Raw genomic sequence first — 23,343 nt, forward strand, 5'->3', positions numbered from 1 at the left:
GTTGTGGTGAAGGAAAGTGTAATGTTTATTACAGGGCACCAAGCAAGGAGTCCAGGTAGCTAGTGCTTAAAAGGCCTGAACCCCTGGAAGGTTTTCAGGAAAAGGTTTTTAAAGACAGGGTGAAGGAGAGGGTTGTGGGGTATGTGATCAGCTCATGGACATTCTTTTGATTGGTTGGTGGTGAGGTAATGAGGAGGCAGCACCATCAACCTTCTGGTTCCAACTGGTCTGTGGTCTACATGCTTGTGGGCAGCATACAGTTAAATTCTCCCACGTAGAGGGGGTTTCAGCATCTGTAAAACAGCTCAAAGGACAGGGCTCAGAATATTATCTATAGTTCTTGAGGAAGAACTAAAAGCCCTTGACTTTGATTAATGGCTGAAGTATTATTTTGTCTTGCTTGACTGGTTTCCTTTCTTTCTGTGTTGTCTCACTTCTTTGATTCATTTTGTTCTTTTATTAAAATTTTTCTACAGAGAAAAGGCAAGCAGAGGATATTGGGGGAGGGGTGTTCTGGGAAGGGCCCATAGGGTCCTGCTTAGTTACACTTGGATTTCTAGATTTCGCCAGGATGTGTTCAAGTGTGTTTTTTTTCTTCAATATATTCCTGTATGGTACTGATTTTTTCTTCAGTAAAGGGCAATTTTCTTCTGTTTCCTTGATTATTACTTCTTTTCTAGCCTCTCTACTTTTTATTCCTGAAATTCCTATTAAAATATCTGAAGCTATCCTCCATATGGATGAATTAACATCTCCCAGTTTTCTCTTTGTCTTTCTGGTTTACATTCTGTTATAATTACTTATAGACATCTTATGGAACATCTTCCAAACACAGGTTTCAACCATGTTCATACTGCTCTTCAGCTTTTTGCTTGAGTTTTAAATTTTGGTAATAAATATTGATTTCTAAGAGTCTTTTCTTAGCCTCCATTTGTACCTGACTCTTCATTTATGATTATCTTTAATTCCATGTTTGGGAATTCTCTACACTAGAAAAAGTGTATGCTAAAAAAAAAAAAAAAAACATATCAACAAAACCCTGTAAGAAACAACTATGACTGGAAGAGAAGGAAACTGTGAAAGAATTGTTAAAGTGGTCAGAGGAAAACAGGAGAGGTAATGCCATGAAATTCAAACAAAGAAGGTTTTACATAAGAAAGGAATGTTGAAGAATTTTTAATTCTGCAAATAATTGAATGAGAAATGAAAGAGTATGTGCAATTTTTAAAATAATGTAAGCAAAATTTAGGTTCTGAGAAAGAAATAAACCAAATAACCAAGTGGCATAAAAAGGCTCAAAATCCATTTACCTGTATGGCCATAGCTTTGAGCTTAACAAAAAAATCCCCAAAAAAACTGTCAAGAGGGAAGAGAAAGGAGGATACCACAATTTAAGTGAAAAACAAGGGGAAAGTTATAAGATGACAATGTTGTACAAATAGTTGAAAACATGAGAGAAAATGCAGAAGACTACAGTCCCCACCCCTTTGCTATATTACCCCATCAGGTTTTTATTAACCATTCTAGGCCTTGGTTTCCTGATTTGTAAAATAAGGACAAACTATAATAGTACCCTAAGTTTGTTTTGCAGTTTCAATGAGAATGTCTGTAAACAGCAAAGTGTTTGGCACATTGTGAGCTTTCAATAAATGTTAGTTCTTAATATTATCATTACTAAGAAATGAATAATAAATAGCATATCATTTGAACAACATTAATGATCAGGAAACTGTCCACCAGAGGGCAACTGATGGTGAAACATGAGGCACTGACAACAATAAGAAAGACATAATTATCTTTTATTGATTGCTGAGTTTGTTTCCAGGACTATGTTAAACAATTCCAGATGAGAAATATTTGAAGGAATTGGGGTTGATTGGCTTGGAAAAGAGAAAATCTGGTGAAGGGGCTGGGATTAAGGTGGGGAGTGGAACAGTGTAATAACCATGGCCAGATATTTGAAACACTGTTGTTTGGATGATGGCATCAAGGTGCCTCCATAAGGCAGAACTAGTCACCATGGATCTTGTTCCAGGAAGCGGACTTCAGTTCAACATAAGGTTTCCTGCCGGTCCTCCTGCCTTCACCAACAAGTGTAGTCATTCCCCAAGGACTACACCTGGACCTCTAGTACGCAGATGCTGCTGTGGGAATGTCTCATTTTGTAGTTGAATCTTGAATGTACCCAAACAAAATTTTTTAAATTCTGTTTCTCATTCTTATGAAATCCTCCCTAGCTACCTAGTGTATGGGGCCATGAACTTAGAGGTTCTTTATCTAATAGATTTTGTTTTTCTAGCTGGCTTAAAAAACCATCAGCAGTTTGTGGGTAACCTAAAATGATAAATATCAGTGGAGGAGGGGATAAATTCTGCAACAATTTCTATATTCTCAGCATGCAAACTAAAATCAATCACTTTTTATATCAACATATGGAAATCTATTTTGGGGTCATGAAAAACAAAGATGTTTATGTTTAATTGTTAATCAGAGACAGTGTGAAACGCCTGAAGCTTACTAGTGCTGTCTCCAGTTGTTTGGAGAAAAAAATCATGTGGAGAACAGTAAGCCCCCTACACACACACACACACACACACACACACACACACACACACACACATGCTCAAGTGCACATCTTCCTTAAGTTATTTGCTCAGAGTCCATTATTAGCATCTAATCCATATCTCCTGTGCATAAGGAGAGGTTCCATTTTTAAATACAACTCATTTTTTTCTTCCTCTCTCCTCATCTCTCTTATTTCTCTCCTACTTTTTTTTTTTTTTTTTTTTTGCTGTATGCGGGCCTCTCACTGCTGTGGCCTCTCCCGTTGCGGAGCACAGGCTCCGGACACACAGGCTCCGCGGCCATGGCTCGCGGGCCCAGCCGCTCCGCGGCATGTGGGATCTTCCGGGATCGGGGCACGAACCCGTGTCCCCTGCATCGGCAGGCGGACTCTCAACCACTGCGCCACCAGGGAAGCCCTCTCCTACTTTTTTATCAAAAATTATTTGAAGAGAAGGTAAGAGAACTAACTTAAAAACAGAAAGATCAATGTTAGTTTAAAAAGTATATTCTTCTAAAAATTTCCAGTAACCTGGAATTAGAGACAGATACAAATGAAAAGCTAAAAAAATTCTGTGACTATGTACCAGGGATAATTATTCTATTTATGTGACTTTTAAAAAAGACAAATAATCATGGAAATTAAGTGGAATAAAGAAGAGAAAACAAATATGCTTTTCAGAAGGGACAGTATGGTGGCTCTGAGTGAAAGGTCAATCTTCCTCCTTGTTATTTGGACTTTAACCTTTTCCCTCTCTCCATCTTGCAACACCAATTTCTACCTCATCACTGGACAGCAATGTAAATACACAAACATGCTTTACAAACGAATCCCCACAGTATCATATCCTAACCTCACATCTTCTACCACAGGGGTCCCCAACCCCCAGGCCATGGACCGATACCTGTCCATGGCCTGCTAGGAACCAGGCCGCACAGCAGGAAGTGAGTGGCGGGTGAGTGAGTGAAGCTTCATCTGTATCTACAGCTGCTCCCCATCACTCGCATTACCACCTGAGCTCCACCTCCCGTCAGATCAGCAGCAGCATTAGATTCTCATAGGAGCCTGAGCCCTGCTGTGACTGCACATACGAGGGATCTAGGTTGCACACTCCTTATGAGAATCTAATGCCTGATGATCTGAGGTGGAGCTGAGGCAGTGTTGCTAGCAATGGGGAGTGGCTGTAAATACAGATTATCATTAGCAGAGAGGTTTGACTGCACAGAGACAATAATGAATGAATTGCTTGCAGACTCATATCAAAACCCTATCAGTAAGTGGCAAGTGAAAACAAGCTTAGGGCTCCCACTGATTCTGAATTATGGTGAGTTGTATAATTATTTCATTATATATTACAATGTAATAATAATAGAAATAAAGTGCACAATAAATGTGATGTGCTTGAATCGTCCCCAAACAATACCCCCCCAACCCTAGTCTGTGGAAAAATTATCTTCTACGAAACTGGTCCCTGGTGCCAAAAAGGTTGGGGGCCGCTGCTCTACCATATACCATCTCATTTTCTTTCCTCTTATTGAAAGCAAGACTTATTGAACTATGAAAATATTGTCATTGTCTTCATGCCCTTATTTTACTTTCTTATTTCAGCCCTCTCCAATAAATCTCAACTCCACTAGAATTCTTCCTGTCAAGTTAATCTGTAACCTCCACATTGTGAACTGTATGGGTTGATTCTTTGTTCTCTTCTTTTTAAAATAATTGTATAATTTATCATCGAAACCAGAAGTTTGAGATTTAAAGGGGCACTTTAATACTATTCAATTTTTTGAAATATTAGCATTTTGGATGACAAATTGATTTTTTTATAATGGTGAACTGGTAAAATAGTTTTGTAAGAATATTTTCAAAATGAAATTTTTTTCTAAAAAGATATGTTTATGTTTATTGAAGTAAAATAAAAACTTTATTACTATTTATACATTAAATTATATTTATATTATTGGTCATCTGAACATCAAAAATAACATAAAATAAAAAATTTAAATAACATAAATAGAATAATTATCCCTGGAACATAGTCACAGAGCTTCATTAGTTTTTCAGTTGTATCTATCTCTAATATCAGGTCACTGGAATTTTTTATCATTTTTAAAAATAAATTTATTGGAGTATAGTTGATTTACAGTGTTGTGCTAGTTTCAGGTATACAGCAAAGTGAATCAGTTATACAGATACATATATCCACTCTTATTTTAGTTTATTTTCCCATATAGGCCATTACAGAGTATTAAGTAGAGTTCCCTGTGCTATACAGTAGGTTCTTATTAGTTATCTATTTTATATAGAGTAGTGTGTATGTCAATCACAATCTCCCAATTTATCCTTCCCCCCCACTCCTTATCCCCTGGTAAACCATAAGTTTGTCTGCTACATCTGTGACTCTTTTTCTGTTTTGTAAATAATTTCATTTGTACCACTTTTTTAGATTCCACGTATAAGCCATATCATATGATATTTGTCTTTCTGTGTCTGTCTTACTTCACTCAGTATGACAATCTCTAGGTCCATCCATATTGCTGCAAATGGCACTGTTTTGTTCTTCTTTGTGGCTGAATAATATTCCTTTGTATATACGTACCACATCTTCTTTATCTATTCCTCTGTTGATGGACATTTAGGTTGCTTCCATGTCCTGGCTATTGTAAATAGTGCTGTAATGAATATTGGGGTGCATGTATCTTAATTTGAAGCTTCTTTGGTTATTTTATACATAATATACAACTTTATATTGAAAAAATTCTATGCAGAAAAAACTATGATTGATAATAATGAGAGAAAATAGACATTAGAAGCAGACCTACAGATATAGATTAAATAAAGATTTTAAAATAACTGTGATTAATATTTTGAAGAAAATAGAGGAAAAGATGTACACAATAGATGAAAAGACAGAGAATTTCAACAGAGAATTTGAATCTATTTAAAAAATTAATTTGACATACTAAACCTATTAGATGATGAAATAGAAGAATATCTTTATAACTTTGAGAGTGAGAAAATTTTTTAACCAAGATATAAAAAATGCAAATAATAAAGTGAAAATTTTGTTCTTTTTTATGGCTGAGTAATATTCCATTGTATATATGTACCACATCTTCTTTATTCATTCCTCTGTTGATGGACATTTAGATTGCTTCCATGTCCTGGCTATTGTAAGTAGTGCTGCAATGAACATTGGGGTGCATGTATCTTTTTGAATGGTTTTCTCCAGATATATGCCCAGGAGTGGGATTCCTGGGTCATATGGTAGCTTTATTTTTATTTTTTAAGGAACTTCCATACTGTCCTCCATAGTGGTTGCACCAGTTTACATTCCTACCAATAGCGTAGGAGGGTTGCCTTTTCTCCACACCCTCTCCAGCATTTATTGTTTGAAGATTTTTTTTTTTTTTTTTTTTGCAACACGTGGGCCTCTCACTGTTGTGGCCTCTCCTGTTGCGGAGCACAGGCTCCGGACGCGCAGGCTCAGTGGCCATGGCTCACAGGCCCAGCCGCTCCATGGCATGTGGGATCTTCCCAGACCAGGGCTCGTGCAGGTGGACTCTTAACCATTGCACCACCAGGGAAGCCCTGAAGATTTTTTTGATGATGGTCATTCTGACTGGTGTGAGGTGATACCTCATTGTAGTTTTGATTTACATTTCTCTAGTAATTAATGACATTGAGCATCTTTTCATGTGCTTTTTAGCCATCTGTAAGTCTCTTTTGGAGAAATGTCTATTTAGATCTTCCACCTATTTTTGGGTTGTTTGTTTTTTTGATACTGAGCTGCATGAGCTGTTTGTATATTTTGGAGATTAGTGCCTTGTCAGTTGCTTCATTTGCAAATATTTTCTCCCATTTTGAAGGTTGTCTTTTCATTTTGTTGATGGTTTCCTTTGCTGTGCAAAAGCTTTTAAGTTTCATTAGGTCCCATTTGTTTATTTTTGTTTTTATTTTGTTTATTTTTGTTTTTATTTTTATTACTCTAGGAGATGGATCAAAAAAGATCTTGCTGCAATTTACATCAAAGAGTGTTCTGCCTATGTTTTCCTCTAAGAGTTTTATAGCATCTTACCTTACATTTAGGTCTTTAATCTATTTTGAGTTTATTTTTCTGTATGGTGTTAGGGACTCTTCTAACTTCATTCTTTTACATGTAGCTGTCCAGTTTTCCCAACGCCACTTATTGAAGAGACTATCTTTTCTCCATCGTACATTCTTTCCTCTTTTGTCATAGATTAGGTGACTATAGGTGCTTGATTTTGTCTCTGGACTTTCTATCCTGTTCCACTGATCTCCATCAATAGAAGAATAGGTAAAGAAGATGTGGTACATATATACTGTGGGATATTAGTCAGCCATAAGACGAACAAAATAATGCCATTTGCAGCAACGTGGATTGACATAGAGATTGTCATACTGAGTGAACTCAGACAGAGAAAGACAAATATCATGTGATATCACTTATATGTGGAATCTAAAAAAAAGTTACAAATGAACGTATCTACAAAACAGAAATGGAATTATAGTTGTAGAAAGAGAACGTATGGTTACCAGGAGATAAGGAGTGGGTAGGGATAAATTGGAAGATTGGGATTGACATATACCCATTACTTTATATAAAATAGATAACTAATAAGGACCTACTGTATAGCACCAGGACCTCTACTCAGTACTCTATAATGGCCTATATGGGAAAAGAATCTCAAAAAGAGTGAACATATGTATCTGTATAACTGATTCACTTTGCTGTACACCCGAAACTGATACAACGTTGTAAATCAAGTTACACCAACAAAAAAGTGAAAATTTACAACTACATCAATTTAAGTTTTATACTTAGAGAAAGACACTATGCACAGTGTTAAAAGAGAGGTGTATGTAACCAACTGAGACTTAATATCCCAAACATATAGGAATAACCTGCATATTATCAAGAACAGAACAGAATATCTCATGATACTGAGTCAATAATATGCATAGGCAATTCATAAAAGTGGAAACTAGATCAGCAAACAAGTATATGGAGAGATGCAATACCCTTCAATAGGGATCAGAGGAGTGAAAGTTAAAACAACTATGCTATATCACATACTTGAGTGGCCAAAACAAACAAAACAGATAATATCAAGTGCTGTTGAGGAAGGGGGAAAGGAGATACTCTAATGAACTCTCAGCGAGAGTATAAATTTTGCAGAACAATTGCACATATCTAGAGAGCTGAGTATTTGCATAATTTATTACCCAGCAATTCCATCCCTGTTACTACCCAGAAAATCACTTATATGGGTGGCAAAAGAGATATAAAATGATGGATATATGGTCGTTCATCATAGCATGGTTTGAAATAATAAAGAGTTAGAAAAACTTCAATGTCTATCAATAGGGAAATGGATAGATGAAAATGTAGCATGTCTGGAGGATGTAATACTATATAGTATTGAAAAAGGTTGATGTAAAGCTACATGTTTCAGCCTAGGAAGATCTAAAAATCACAACATTGAGCAACAAAACCAAAATGAAGCTGAGAAGCAGAATGAGGTGTCTATATACGTAACTTGAAAACAATTCTAGATATTCATTTATACTTATAAACACACACATAAATAAATATATAGATAATGAACTAAAAGGTCACACATTAGATAAATTCTATTCAAGGACATGGAGGAGGGAAAGAGAACAGAGATGTGGTATGAAGGGGAAAAATAAGGATAAAATTAAAATGAGATAAAAGAGGTGTGGTACATGGGCCAGTGATGATCATATACCATGAATTGAGGAATATGCTTAAATGTATTCATCCAGTTCTGTAGACCTGAGTCCAACTTAAAAACCAAAATGACTGTATATTGCTCATATCATGGAAGATAACAGTTCCATTCTTGTCTGCATTGGTACATCTGAAGCAGAGTTCAATCTTGAGCGGTAAATTTTAAGAGGCATTGACGAGTTGGACTGTGTTCAGAGGAGAGTAGTCAGGACAGGAGGGAAATGTAAGGGGCGTGTGTCACGTAACAGATAATTGAAGAAAAAGGAGACTTAGACACAATAGAATCTTAGGAGAAGGAGGTCTTCATTTCCACTGTTATTTAAAACATTTTAACTTTAATAAGCTTACTCTTCTCACTCTTGAAGTCTGAATTTTGTGCACCTCCTCTGTGCTTACTGAATATCCCTTACCCTCTATGTCATTAGGGGGACTACACATTCTGATTTGCCCAGCCATTGCCACAGTATAATTATTAACAGCACCTCCTTTTACTTTCAAGCAGTCCCAGTAGAGCATATGGTTGTCTACCTACTGTAGTATTTTATTTATTTATTTATTTTAATTTTACTGGAGTATAGTTGATTTACAATGTTGTGTTAGTTTCAGGTGTACAGCAAAGTGATTCAGTTATACATATATTCATTCTTTTTTTAGATTCTTTTCTTATATAGGTTATCACAGAATATTGAGTAGAGCTCACTGTGCTATACAGTAGGTCCTTGTTGGTTATCTATCTTATATATAGTAGTGTGTGTGTGTTCATCCCAAGCTTCCGATTTATCCCTCCCCCCACATTTCCCCTTTGGTAACCATAGTTTGTTTTTGATATCTTTAAGTCTGTTTCTATTTTGTAAATAAGTTCATTTGTATCTTTTTTAAAATTAGATTCTACATATGAGTGATATCATATGACATTTGTCATTCTCTGTCTGACTTACTTCACTTAGTATGATAATCTCTAGGTCCATCCATGTTTCTGTAAATGACAGTATTTTGTTCATTTTTATGGTTGAGTAGTATTCCATTGTATATATGTGCCGCATCTTCTTTATCCATTCCTCTGTTGCTGGACATTTAGTTGCTTCCCTGTCCTGGCTATTGTAAATAGTGTTGCAATGAACATTGGGATGCATGTATCTTTTTGGATTATGGTTTTCTCCAGATATTGGATATTGTAGTATTTTAATTGCCTGTATTTTTTTGTATCTCCTACTGGATGACAACCCCTAATGCTTAGTGGGAACTTAATAACTATTTGTTAAATGAGTGAAGCACTGAGCAGAATTAGGAGTCTTCTGTGAAAGAAACTTATTGCAGTTAACTTTGATTACAGTCTGTTTTCAACTCACATTGGGCCTCCTTATCTCTAGGGGGAGGGGTCAACACTCCTTCCAGCCTGTAAGTGCTGTGAACTGGTGAGAATCCAGCCACCATTTCAGCAAGTCTATGACTAAGTCCACATCCTTTAGATGCAAGCGAAGTGGTGTTGGAGATGCTGGTGTGGGGTGGACTATATTGCTACATCTCCCTCTTGTGGTTGTTGTGTGGAACTCTTCACAAAATCCTCTGGTTATAACCATAGCCTCTAAGTTGGTGGTTCTATAGATCGGGGTCCACAACCCCCGGTCCACCTACCGGTTCTGGTCCGCAGCCTGTTAGGAACTAGGTCGCACAGCAGGCAGTGAGCAGCAGGCGAGTGAGCGAAGCTTCATCTGCCGCTCCCCATCGCTCGCATTACCACCTGAACCCCTCCCCCCTCCTACCTCCCACCCCTCCCACCATGGGACCACAAAACTGGTCCCTGGTACCAAAAATGTTGGGGACTGCTGCTGTAGATCTTCACCCAGATTTTATTTGTGTTTGAGGTAGGGTTTGGGCAGGGAGCTCTAATATTTAGATAACCTTGGTAATATTGGCAGATGTGGGTCATGCTTAAGTGACTAGGTGACCACTTTCAAAGTATGATTTTTGATAGATCTACTACTTGGTATATTGATGTATATTTAGTCTATGCAAAGATGACTAGGGAACCAGTATGTTTCTAGATCAGCAGCTCTCAATTTAGGGGTTCTCAATCAGTGGGAAGATTTTGCCCAGTAAGGAATATCCGTCAATGTCAGGAAGCATTTTTGATTGTACTGACCAGGGACAGGGGATGTGCTACTGGCATCTAGTGGGCAGAGGCCAAGGATGCTGATAAACATCATATGATGTACAGAACAGCCCCCATGTCAAACAATTATCTGGACCAAAATGTCAATAGTGCTGCAGTTGAGAAACACAGCCTAGATTTGCTCCACAAGGGGAATTTGGAGAAATTCAGGGAAGGCAATTACCCTGGCAGTGACAAAAATTAAACAATCCTTTAAAAACAAGTTATCTTCTCCATGTGGAGTATGACTTCTGACCTTCCCCCTAAGATAAGGACAACTTCATACTTCATCGAATCAAATCAGCCACCTTCAGTGCTTCACACCATAGCTATAGAGATACAAGGTCATGAAACATGTTTTGCCACACTGCTATGCTATGCCTTCTCTGGGCAACACAAAGACAAAAGTGCAATTTCTTGGATGGACTGTCTATATTTTACTCATTTACAGGAGGTAGAAAGAAAATCTTGAGGAAGAGAAGTAACTTACTGTAATCAGTGGTTTCTTGGTCAACGTATGGACTCTTTACCAATCACATCCTGGTCGTGTAACTAGAGTTAGTGTCCTAAGGAAGCTCAAGGTTATGCCCAGCTGTATTTCAGAACCCCAGCCACTTAAAACTGAGAATGGGCCTGTTCCTCCTGAGTTCTCCAGAGTTCAGATATGCTCAGTCAAAAGAAAACATTAGAGAAGAAACACGGGGAAACCAGAAATTGAAGTATCAGTTTTATTTTAAGCCTGAGGAAGAAGAAAACTTCAGCTCATGCCTTAGGGGAAAATTGGAGAATGGTAAGAGAATAATCTGAGGGGTTCTCTGCTTTCCCACTTGAACCTGGGACCTGGTGATGCAAGACATACATCAAATATTGTTTGAAGAATGGCTCCAAAGACTCCTAATCACAGCCATCCTCCCAGTGAGCTATTGAGTTTTGTCAGGGAATTTTGAGGGGATAGCCTCTTCTTTCCCTCTTTGTTTCTGCCCTTCCATCAGGTAGAATTCAGCCACAGGAAAAACCCAAATGTTGGGAACTGAGCTGTTAAAACAATCTGAGTTATAGTAAAAGAATGATTGCTCATAACCCCAGGGTTTACAAATCCTGGTTAGTAGCTCCTTGGTTTTTTAGTATAGACAGCTAATGAGCCTAAGATTACACAAGGGTGGTATAGTGGACATTGTGTGTGTGTGTGTGTGTGTGTGTGTGTGTGTGTGAGACTGTCCAGCATGGAATCTCACTGCTTGTGTTTGGGGAATTCCCTAATTCATAAGAGACAGATCCCACCACCACCGCTATGAACATGGAAATTGTCAGGTATTCAATTCCCAACCTCCCTTGGAGGTAGAACATGGATGTGTGACCTAGGATTGGCCGCTTGGTCCTGGACTCTGATTTAGAAACTAGAGATGAAAAGCTGAAGAATGGACCCTGGAGAAGTCACTTTGGTACAGATAGTACAACAGCAATTTGGAGTTTTCAAGTCCAGCTGAGGCAGGGAGGGAATGATGGAGTCTGGGTCTAGTGTTGGGAGGACTGGTGCCCAGCATTGTCATCCCTGGGCTGGTTTTTTAATTTGGGCTGTGGCCCTAGTCACAGTCCAAGTCTCCCCTTGCTTGCTCATTTTCAAACCATCATTTTACAGAACCTCCTAGCAGTTATCTGAACCAACCAGTATCTTTTCCATAGATTCCTTTTATACATAGAAGAATGCAGAGTCAGTTTCTGTTCTTCACAAAAAAGAATACTACTGCATTGGTTCCAGGAAGTGGGATGCTCCAAACACCAGAGCTAAAATGTGAATTGATTGAATAGAGGGGATAAAATACAAGGCTATAAGGAACTCAGAGTTTTGAGCTGGAAAGTTGATGACTCTTATTATATGGGTGTAAGACAGTTGGTGATTTCTTAAAGTGCTCACTAGGGTCACACAAGACCCTATCAGAAAGAAGTGCTTAAATTGAAGAAGGCCTATCTGAAAGCGAGAATAGAAGGGAAATAGGACTTTAATGGAAGAGGCTCTTTCTGTCTGCAGCCAATAACTTAAGTTATTAAGCATTCAATTACTTGAAACTATTGGGCCAATATATATTATTGTCTACTTCAGGATAAATTTAGTGATGGGGAGAGGTATGCAAGGATTAAGAAGTGTCTGGTAGAGACCTTGAGGATGTGAGGCCATGGATGTAAAATGGACTCAGAATCAGTTTGAAGAGTCTTAGTTGAGGCTCCAGGTTTGTTGTTCAATGGAGTAAGCAGAGAACTAGGATTTAAAAATCATTTTGGGGAGTGAAAAATCACTCTGGGACAAGTTCTGATTATCCCAAGTTCCTTTGTAACAGCATCACCAAACACCACTTTTCTTTAAATCTGAACATCATTTGCACAGAACTATACTTTTAAGAATCTTAGATTTTTTTTCATTCCATTATTCAAAGCTCAGAGACCTCAAAGTCATATTTTCAGTTTATTGACTCTTAGCTTCCAGGTTTTACAAATAAAATACATTATTAGCTTCTTTTATGGAATAATCTCAGAGTGTTTATTAATCTCATTGAGACAATAATCTCATTGTCTATTCAGAGAGAGAAACTGAGGCCCGGAGACTTGATCAAGTCTGCATGGTGATCGGGAGCAGCTCCCAGACTGAGGACAGGCAGCCCAAGTGTAAGCTGTTCCAGACTTTGTGGCTGGTGGTCAGCTGTCTGAGATAGGTACTAGATGTCCTGTCCTGGCTTTCTGCCTTTGGCTTTTATTACCCAATTTCACCAAAGAGCGAGACACCTCACTGGACCGGCATTATCCATTTCATCTGCTACACCACAGAGATGGAAAGCTATTCCAAGCAGCTCTCTGTTCTGAGCCTGTGCCTCCCACAGAGCAGGCTAAGTGCTTGGGAAGCCTCACTTCCTTATCCATGTCGCAGGTAGATGTGGGAGAAACATGACCAGGGAGTCGATCCGAGAAGAGTACAGATGTGTAGATGTCACAAGAAACTTGGGACTTGGGACCAAGTTCAGTGTTTATTTTGGCTCCTCCGTATTCCTTCAGAAAGTCCCTTCACTGGATCTGTGGTGTCAGCTCTCTGGAAGTGTCACACTGGCATATACTGTGATGGAGCTTGATTCCTGGGGGCAAAACAGAACAAGTCTGTAGGTGGAGGGACCAGCACTAGGTTCACAGGATACAAATGGAAACAGTGATGCTTAGAAAAAGGAAAGGGTCTCAAGAATCAGGTAACATTGCAGCTTGCTCAGGGTCTGCCACAGCTGGGTACTGCTAAATGTAGCACTCAGCTTCCCAGACTGCCTGCTCGCCCACAGCTCCCTTCAAGCATACGCATGTCATCAGGGAGACTAGGAGACCTGTCCCAGTCATCTGAGGACCTGCACTCAGTTTAGAGAAGCCAAAAGAGTTCTAAATTACTGAGCTTTAAAAAGGGGGGGATTAGTGAGACCCAAAGAGAGAAGAAAGAAGTGGTTCCAGCAAGAGAGGGATGGGGAAGAGATGAAGGTTGTGGGCAAAGACCTCTCACAGGGAGAGGAGATTCAAGAGTCTGAGACAGAAAGAGACAGGAATGAGGGAATTTAGGTGGTTTTGCTGTAAAATGTGAAATATACCGAGTGTTGTGTTTCTTCCCCAAGAAAACATCATTAAAAATCTACATTATTTAAAGCTTTTAAAGTCAGATTTATGTTTTTACTTCCCTTTGGATAGGAGAGTGGTCTGTGAATACACCTCAAGATGAAGACGAGGCATCCTCCCAAGCATTGCTGAGTATGTGTACAGTAGGAGCTTTGAGGAAAATGGGTAAATGTAGGCATTTCTGTGGCCTTTTGATCCTCCATTGTCTCCTAAAATGCTTTATTTAATAGGGTCCAACTAAAGCCAAGATTTTAGCCCAGAATTTACTTCTGTTCGTTTAGTAAAAGGAAAGATTCCTGTCAAGTAAACTTAATCCATGCTGATCTTGCAATGGGGTAGAACAGGTGGGCCATGTGTCATACTCTCTTCTAGGCTTTACACCTGTGCAGAGTTCTACTCCTAAGTGTTCTGATTAAACAGGGCTGAGTGGAGACTAGGCAAATTTCCCCTGACAATTCTGTTATGCAGCTGGACTTGAGAACTCCTGGATTCAAGGTGTGATTCCTGAACTTAACTGTGCATCAGGATCACCAGGAGGATGCTGTTTTTTAACATGTAGATGCCTGGTTACCCACCATAGACATTCTGATAGAACAGAATCCTGGGTAGAAGGTCCCAGGAACCTTTATTTTTTAACAAATATGCCAGTTGATTCTGATGTGACAGCTCTCAGAGAAAGCCTGGTGAGCAGAGAGTGAGCAGAGACCCCATGTAAGCAGCCATGAGGGGTTTCCCGGAAGCCCTGCAATTGAGGCTGCAGATGCTCCTTGCTACCTGCTTGCAAGGGCCTACATCCTCCATTTCAGCTCTACACAGGTTCCACCCTTTCCTCTCCTCCACCTATTCCCTCTCTACAGAGAGGAGGCACAGAGTGATGCCTCACCTGGACGGGCTCTGGAACAGGCTCTGTGGCAGCAACGTAAATAGTGGTGCAGGGGTCCTGAGCTGGCAGAGAGTCAGGTTTCTCCTGAACAGACTACAAGGGAAGAAAAGAAAGCAGGAGATTAGCTGAGCAGCAAGTTATTTCCCATTCAACTTTCCCCATGGAGAAGTGTAGCATCAAGAAGTCTTGAGTTAGAAAGCTCCTTGGAGTCATTTGGTCCAGCCTCCTTCCCAGGTGAAAATTCTCCCCCAAATTCCCTGGAATTCAATTCTCTGGGCTTTGCTCAGACTCCCCGAGTGACATCTTGGAGCTCACAGCCTTGTGAGGCAGCCTGCTTCATCATTACCACTTCCCAGATGTTTTAAACATCTTCCTCACAGTGAACTGAAATTGGTGTGGTTCTTACATGGGCAGCTGAAGGGAATAGGATTTTTATAGTATTTTCGTCTCACTCATATCACCCACAACATGAAGTCTTGCTATTCCTCACTCTAATATGGTTTCTCATCAATTCTCTTTCTTGTCCAAATATTGAACTTAATAATAACCACACATGTGCAAGTGTGTTAAAGTTTACCAAGTTCTTCACATATATCTTCCCATTTGTCTCACAACCACTCTATATGTTAAATACTGTTACTCACATTTTACAGATGAAGAGGCCAAAGCCCAGAAAGATTTAGTACTTTCTTGATGTGCACATGCAAGAAGTATCAAAGCCAGGATTTTAACTTAAAATATCTTTTAAATTAAAGCTCATGTATTTTCCATTATACTGTTCTTCTTTGGTTACCCCAACTTATAATGACCTCTCCTTTACCTAAATCCTCAGGTACCTAAAGTCTAATTCACACATTACAGCACTTAACTGTATACTGTATTTAAGACACTCTGATATATTTACACATCGCTTCTCCAAACAGACCATCAATTCCTTGAGAAATAGCCTATTTTTTCTTTTCATTCCCCACGAAACAGTTCCAGGCACATAAGAACCTTCCGTTGATGTTTGTTAATGTTACTTAGAATGAATTAAAATCCACAATACCAGGACAAAGTCAGTGTAGGCATAAATTGAGACCCCGTCCCTCTAAGATGGAGACGACATATCTTATGCCTGGAAAGTCACCTTTTCAACATACTTGGGGGCACTGGTGTAGGATAATGCTATTCTCTGCCTTTCCTGGACATAGAACAAGCCTTAAAACTGAAGCACATGAGAGAGAACTTGGAATCTTGTCATCTGATGGAAGAGATAAGGAATTGGAAAACTTTACTGGAGGAAAGAAGATTCAAGGTGGGACATGATCTTTCTCTTCATATATCTGATGGGTTGCCATGTAGAAGAGGAATTACATTTGTTCTGTACAGTCTGTCAGCTTTAAACCAAGGTTGGAATTTTTAGGGTAATATTTTGGTTCAATATAATGAAGATGTTTCTAATAGTAAGAAGTGCTCAAATGTGGGATAAATTACCTTGAGAGGCAGTGAATTTCCCATAACTGGAAGTGCTTGGAGTAGAGCAGGGCTTCTCACACTTCAATGTGAATATGAATTACCTGGAAATCTTGTTAGAAGTCTGGTTCTATTTCAGAAGATCTGGGGTGGCACCTGACTTTTTGCATTTCTAATTAAGTCCCAGGTAATGCTTTTAGTAAAAGGTCCTTTTAGTAAAAAGGCCCTTTTGGTAAAAAGGTCCTTTTAGTAAAAAGGAGCTAGCCAGCACTTTGGAAGTAATGTTGCAGAAGATAATTCAAGGAGTGATTGGGTAAAATTAAAGAAGATCTAAATAAAGGAAAGGATATATCATTTTGTGAATTGAAAGACTCAATAGGAAAACATATATGGTCTTCTGAAATTGATCAATGTAGTTCTAATTAAAATTCCAGCAGGATTTTAAGGAGGATTTTTACAAACTGAATCTAAAATATATAGATGAAAATGCAAAGGACCAAGAATGGCCAAGAACTTAGAACAAGAACAAGTAAAAAGATTTGTTTTACCAGATATCAAACTTGTAATAAAGCTGCAGTCACAGATTTGTTAAGACAGTATGGTTCTGGTGCAATTGTAAAGAAATAAACCAATGGAGCAGAATAGAGAACTTCAAACTGGATCCACACACAGATGGACCCTTGATTTTTTTTTTTTTTTTTTTTTTTTTTTTTTTTTTTTTTGCGGTATGCGGGCCTCTCAGTGTTGTGGCCTCTCCCGTTGCGGAGCACAGGCTCTGGACACGCAGGCTCAGCGGCCACGGCTCACGGGCCCAGCCGCTCCGTGGCATGTGAGATCTTCCCGTACCAGGGCATGAACCCATGCCCCCTGCATTGACAGGTGGACTCTCAACCACTGCGCCACCTGGGAAGCCCCTGGACCCTTGATTTATAATGAGGTGGCACTGCAGTGGGGCAAGGACAGTTTTTAAATATAAATAGTCAATAGGATATCCATATGGAAAAAAATAAAACTTGACCCATCTCACACCACACTCAAAAAATCATTTTCAGGTGCATAGCAGATATAAGTTGAAAAGATAAACCATACAGTTTTTAGAAGATGATAGAAGAATATCTTCATACCTGGGAGTAGAGAAAGATTTCTTAACTGGAATACAAAAAGTGTTATCTTTTTATAACACAAAGGAAGAGATGATGAAATTGTTCTACACTAAAATTGAGAACTTTCCTTTAACAAAATGTATCTTTGAGAAATTGCAAAGGCAGACCACAAGATGGGTGAAGGTATTTGCTAAAATATAACTGCTAAAAATATTTAAAGGCCTTATAATAATCCCACCCAAAACAGACTGAAACACAAGGGAAAATTGGCAAGAGATTTTACAGTCACTTTAAGAAAGAGGATATTCATACAGCCAATAAACATATGAAAAATTGTTCAACTTTCTTAATATTTAGAGGAATGCAAAATAGAGCTATAAAAAGACACATCCAAAAGAATGACTAAAATTTAAAAGACCAATAACACCAAGTTTTGATTAGAATGTGTAGCAACTGAAACTCTTGTATGTAGTTGCAAAAAAGTAAATTGGTACACCCACTTTGAAAAACAGTTTGGCCTTATCTAATCAATTTGAGGATATGCATACTCTATGACTTAGCAATTCTACCTTTAGATATATCCCCAACTAAAATATGTGCACATATCTACCAAGAAGCACACATATGAATATGAATAACTGCAATTTTCATAATAGCTTCAGACTGGAAATAACACAAATGTCCATAAGTAGTCAACTGGAAAAATAAACTCTTGTATATGTATATACTGATATTCCATAAAGCAATGAATATGAATGCATTATATCTAAGCTCAAAGACATACATGAATCCCCTAAAAGGTAATATTGAGCAAAAGAAACCATACACAGGAGGAAAAATGCTAGAAGATTCCATTTTTATAAAGTCCAAAGGAAAAAAAAAAGAGTAAACTATATTTTCAGAAAGTCAGGATAGGGAATCTTTGGGGAGGAGAGAGAAGATAGTGATTATGAGGCACACAAGGAGGTCTTCTGGGGGTGGGGCAATGTTCTGTTCCTTGATCTGGGTGGTAGTTTTATGGTCTTGGAAGACTCAATACTGAAATATATAATTTCTCCTCAAATAGATCTGCAGATTCAATGTAATCCTAATAGGATTTTTCCCCTTTCTGTGATACTTGAGAAGCTGATTCGGAAATACATATGAAAGTACAAAGGGACAAAAATAGCCAAAAACTCTTGAAAAAAAACAAGCTGGGGAGACTTACTTTACTAGGTATCAAGATGAGGTAATTTTGAGCTGACATTTATACATTGTGCACTTTTTGGTAGGGATGTCATACTTTACAGTAAAAAGAGGGATGCCAGCAACATGGGATAGAATAGATAGGGAAGGCACCATGGTTAAGTTGAACCTGATTACCTAAATGTGTATATGCAAAAGAGGTTGCTCTTGGGACTCATATATTTAAATGGAGTTTGGTTCTCAACGGTGGTCATGACCTGTGTAATAAACCCTCCCGGCCACTAGGGGACAGCAGAAAGAAGGGCTTTGTCCAAGAGTTTATCCCTGGTTATCAGAAATGCATTTACTGTCATCTGATGCAATTTTCCAAGGTGCTAATCAAAGCTGTCTTTACCTTCACATCTTTTACTCAAGAATTTGCCTTCCCCTACACCCTGAATGGCCATATTCTGGCCTATACATCACCTAGAATTGCCTTCATGTCTGAAAAACTATAATATCTTCATATCTAGCCATCATTCTTTAGCCTCCCTCTTACTTCTAACTTATCTGCTCCTCAACTTCATCATGACTCTAGTTTTTTTAAATCCATCTCTTCTGTTTCAGCCCAACCATCACTCTGTCACAGTTTTGCTTTCATCTGCTGCCTACATACCATCTTCCATCTCACCAACCACGCTCTAGACAGAATCCTCAAGATCTTCCTTCCTTGTCCCTTTGATGTTTGCAAACTCTTAAGCTTGGATCAGACCAACATGTCACACAATAGTCTTTCTCAATCTTCCCCTCTCTCCTCAAGCTGGCACCCTTTTCCATAGAGAAGGAAAGAGTTTGATAACAGAGAACCGTAGACTCCTAGAATGCCAGAGCTGGAAGGAGTCATACATCACGTGTTTCTAGCTTCCTTAATTTTTCCTACGAAGAAACAGATGACCAGAAAATTACCCAGTGTTTCCCATTATTTCAAATAATAAATAGTCCCATCTAACACCAAAGTTAATATCCTTTTAGAGAGCTCTTGTTCTTGACTTCTGCTTTCTTAATTTCCTCTGCTTCAGAACCCATGTAGAACCATGAATGTCAGACATGCAAAGTGAACTGAATGACCAGGGATTCCACGGGAAACAAGACAGGTCCACCCCAGACAAAGACAGTATAGGACTTACACCTGATTTCTGGACTTGGGCATAGATAGTAAGGCTTTTTGCTTCCACTGTTGGCTGGTAATTGTCTGTTTTACCTGGGGAAAAGAAACCATAGTGGTTATCTCCCTCTGGTCCCCAGCATGAACTCTCTGCTCAGACCTGTCTGGTCTTTACCCACCATTGCACACCCACCTTCCCCAGAAGTACCACAGGAACAAAGCACTGAGTCCCAAACCCCATGCACATTTGTCATATGACATTAGGTTAGTTACTTAATCTCTCTTGGCCTATTTCCCTATCTGTAAAATGGGATTGAAATACCTGCCTCACAGGGCTGTTGTGATGATTACATGAGATATTACTTGTAAAGTGTATAGAACAGTGCCTGGCACATAGTGTTAGGTGTAATTGTTAGGTGTAATTGATATGCCATTCAATTATTTTGATCTCTATTGTTTGATGTGCATATCTGATCTCCTAATAGAATTCTAAGTTCTTTAGGGGCAGGGCAAGTTATTTATACCTCTTTTGAATTCTTCAGCTCATAGCATGTTGTTTCATTCACAGCTTTCTCACCTCCCTGTTTCTGGGGGACTTGGTGTATGTGTAGGTGGAAGAGGTGTAAGAGGGATGATCTGCCTGGGACTATTTGGAATAAAGCTGCAATGTCAGTCTAATGCCTACCATCATTTTTTGCTCAGAGCCTAGGGTCTCTGGAAATTAATATGTTGTAGAACATTTAAATTTTTAACCAGTTTTTAAATTTTTTCTTTTTAAATTATAGGAATAATTCATTCTTTTACAAAAATTTAAATAATAGAGAGTAAAAAGTATGTCCTCCTTCCCCCATTAACCAGTACAATTTCATTCTTAGAAGTAATTGCTTTTAACAGGTTGATGTATATCCTTCCAGATCAGCTCTGTACAATAGAACATCATCTTTGATGATGGAAATGTTCCATATTTGCAGTCTACTATGGTAGCTGCAAGCCACAAGTCACTACTGAGCACTTGAACTGTGGCTAATGCAACCGAGAAACTGAATTTTAAATTGTTTTTAATTCTATGAAGAAGAATGTATATATATATATATATATATGTATAACTGAATCACTTTGCTGTACAGCAGAAATTAACACATGTTAAATCAACTAAACTTCAATAAAAATTTTTAAAATTGTGTTTAATTCTAATTAATTTAAATTTAAACAGCCACATGTGGCTGATGACTACCATATTAGATGGTACAGTTCTGGACACTTGCTATACTTATACAGATATTTCTTCTGCAAATACAGTCATTCCATACACTTCTCTGTAACTTGACCCTTTCACTTAAAATGTGTTGAGGACATTTTTCATGCTAGTGCAGTAGACCTATCTCATTCTTTCTAATGTCTTGTGGTATTCTTTGGATATATCATGTAGCAGTGAGAAGGATGGAGGGTAAAAAACAGACGGGAGCAGGGAGGCCTGTTTTGGGACTATTGCAAAGTCCAGGCAAAAGCAATGGAGACTTGGGGCCTCCCTGGTGGCGCAGTGGTTAAGAGTCCGCCTGCCGATGCAGGGGATACGGGTTCGTGCCCCGGTCTGGGAGGATCCCATATGCCGCGGAGCGGCTGGGCCCGTGAGCCATGGCCGCTGGGCCTGCGCATCCGGAGCCTGTGCTCTGCAACGGGAGAGGCCACAACAGTGAGAGGCCCGCATACCGCAAAAAGAAAAAAAAAAAAAAAAAGCAATGGAGACTTGATTCAGAGGAAATCACATGAAGCCTTTAGGGTAGACTTATTTTAACACCAATTAATTTATTCTCTTAAAAACCTAGGAGAATGTCTCTGAGGGAATAGCACTTAGGAGAGGTATATTTTTATTTGGAAGGGAAAGGCCTTGTATGTATGTACGTGATGAAGGTGGTGGAAGGTGCTGCATGAGGGTGTGACACTTAGGAAGGAAATGATGGGCAGCCGCTGGGAAGCTTAAAGAATTCAAAGCCAACGTATGGTTTTCATGTGCCTGTGTGGGCATGGAGTACCTGCCTGGTGGTTCCTACTTCACTTTTTTGGTCAGGGTTGATAACTGGCTGAGGATGCGTGTGGGGGGGTGTATAGGGAGGGAGGATAGGGTTTGGGGTGATCAGAGGAGATAACAGAGGGGGCACAAGTTAGTTCTGTGAAATACATCCTTCGGTTCAAAGCCATGAAAGTTTGCACAGTTAGAAGCCCCCACTCAGCACTGTCTTAGGTGTTGTAGGGGAACAAATAGTGTAGAGAACAGACCTCGGTCCTTAAGGACTTTCAGTCTTTCAGGTCAGCTCAGGCTGAAAATTACAATTGAAGGGACAGTCCTAAATGGTCAGAGAGATGGAAAAGGCAAGGCTGAATGTTGCTTCTCAAAAAGACCGCTGGATCAAGATAATTCAGTCTCATGTTTTTTTCCCCAATGCAGGAACAGGTTTTCAGGAGCCAGCTCAACTCTAGTCACTGAGGCCTTAGGATCTAATGAAAAAGGTCTTGACCTTAGAATTGGGGTATCCGCCTTCTAGCCCTCATTAGCTCTGTGGCATTGGACAACATGTCATCTCAATGAGTCTCTTCTCTTACCATAACTGTAAAATGAAGGCATAGTCGGTCTAATATCCTTTTCAGCTCTCATCTGAGGCATAAAGTTGTCTTATGTTACCCTAACCTCAAGTACTTTAAATCTGTTCTAGGTGCTCTTCCCAGATCCTTCCAGTGCTGCCCTCTGCTGGCAATAGGGATTAAATATTGATGCCTACATTAAGAGATTAGCCTTTCTCTGTGTGTGTGTGTGTGTGTGTTTGTGTATCTATCCATCTATTTATCCATCTCTCATCCATCATCTATCCATGGAAGCCATCGTGTTCAGTGCTTTCAGTGTATTGACTTACGGATCCCCACAACAATACCATGATGTACATATTATCCCCATTTTGCAAATTTGTTTGCATTTCGTTTGATCACAGAGCTTGTCAGTGGCAAAGTCTGCATTTGAATGCTAAAAATCTATGTTCTTATCTAGTGTATCCTGGACACGAAATTTCCAGAGAGTCCATTTGAAAACCTTCAGAGTCAGGCTGCATTCTGGCGGTGACACCATTAGAAGTTGGCAACAGAATCTCTTGAGCAAAGTCTTATGGGGGTACAGCAATTAAGTATAAGCTTTTCCCACAGACTTAAGGCAGGGTTTTGTATGTTCCTGGCTTACAAGGAATACACGGTGATTAGAAACAAGGATGGGTACATGTGCTGGGAAAAGTAGTAGAGAATTGTAGTGGGGCGGGAAACACTATTCCCTTCAGAGACAACCATGTGATGAGCAGGATGTAGTCGAGAAAAGAGCGGGGGTTAGGATCCCAGGACCTTCACTAGCTGGGTTAATGCAGGTATGTTAATCTCAGTTTTCTCATCAGTGGTATTTCACT

General features: G+C 39.1%; 1 protein-coding gene across 1 annotated transcript in view; it reads right to left on the reverse strand.

Annotated features, from left to right (window-relative positions):
- Positions 1-13,562: 13,562 nt before the first annotated feature.
- SLAMF1 (signaling lymphocytic activation molecule family member 1) overlaps positions 13,563-23,343 on the reverse strand; it is a 32,953-nt gene continuing 23,172 nt past the window's right edge. The window contains exons 5-7 of the mRNA XM_060088335.1: positions 19,923-19,996; positions 15,014-15,106; positions 13,563-13,613 (exon numbers count right to left, since the gene is read on the reverse strand). Coding sequence (XP_059944318.1) covers positions 13,563-13,613; positions 15,014-15,106; positions 19,923-19,996 — 218 coding nt within the window. The remainder of the gene's footprint in view (positions 13,614-15,013; positions 15,107-19,922; positions 19,997-23,343) is intronic.

This window comes from Mesoplodon densirostris, chromosome 2, assembly GCF_025265405.1.
Source record: "Mesoplodon densirostris isolate mMesDen1 chromosome 2, mMesDen1 primary haplotype, whole genome shotgun sequence".
Taxonomy (NCBI): domain Eukaryota; kingdom Metazoa; phylum Chordata; class Mammalia; order Artiodactyla; family Ziphiidae; genus Mesoplodon; species Mesoplodon densirostris.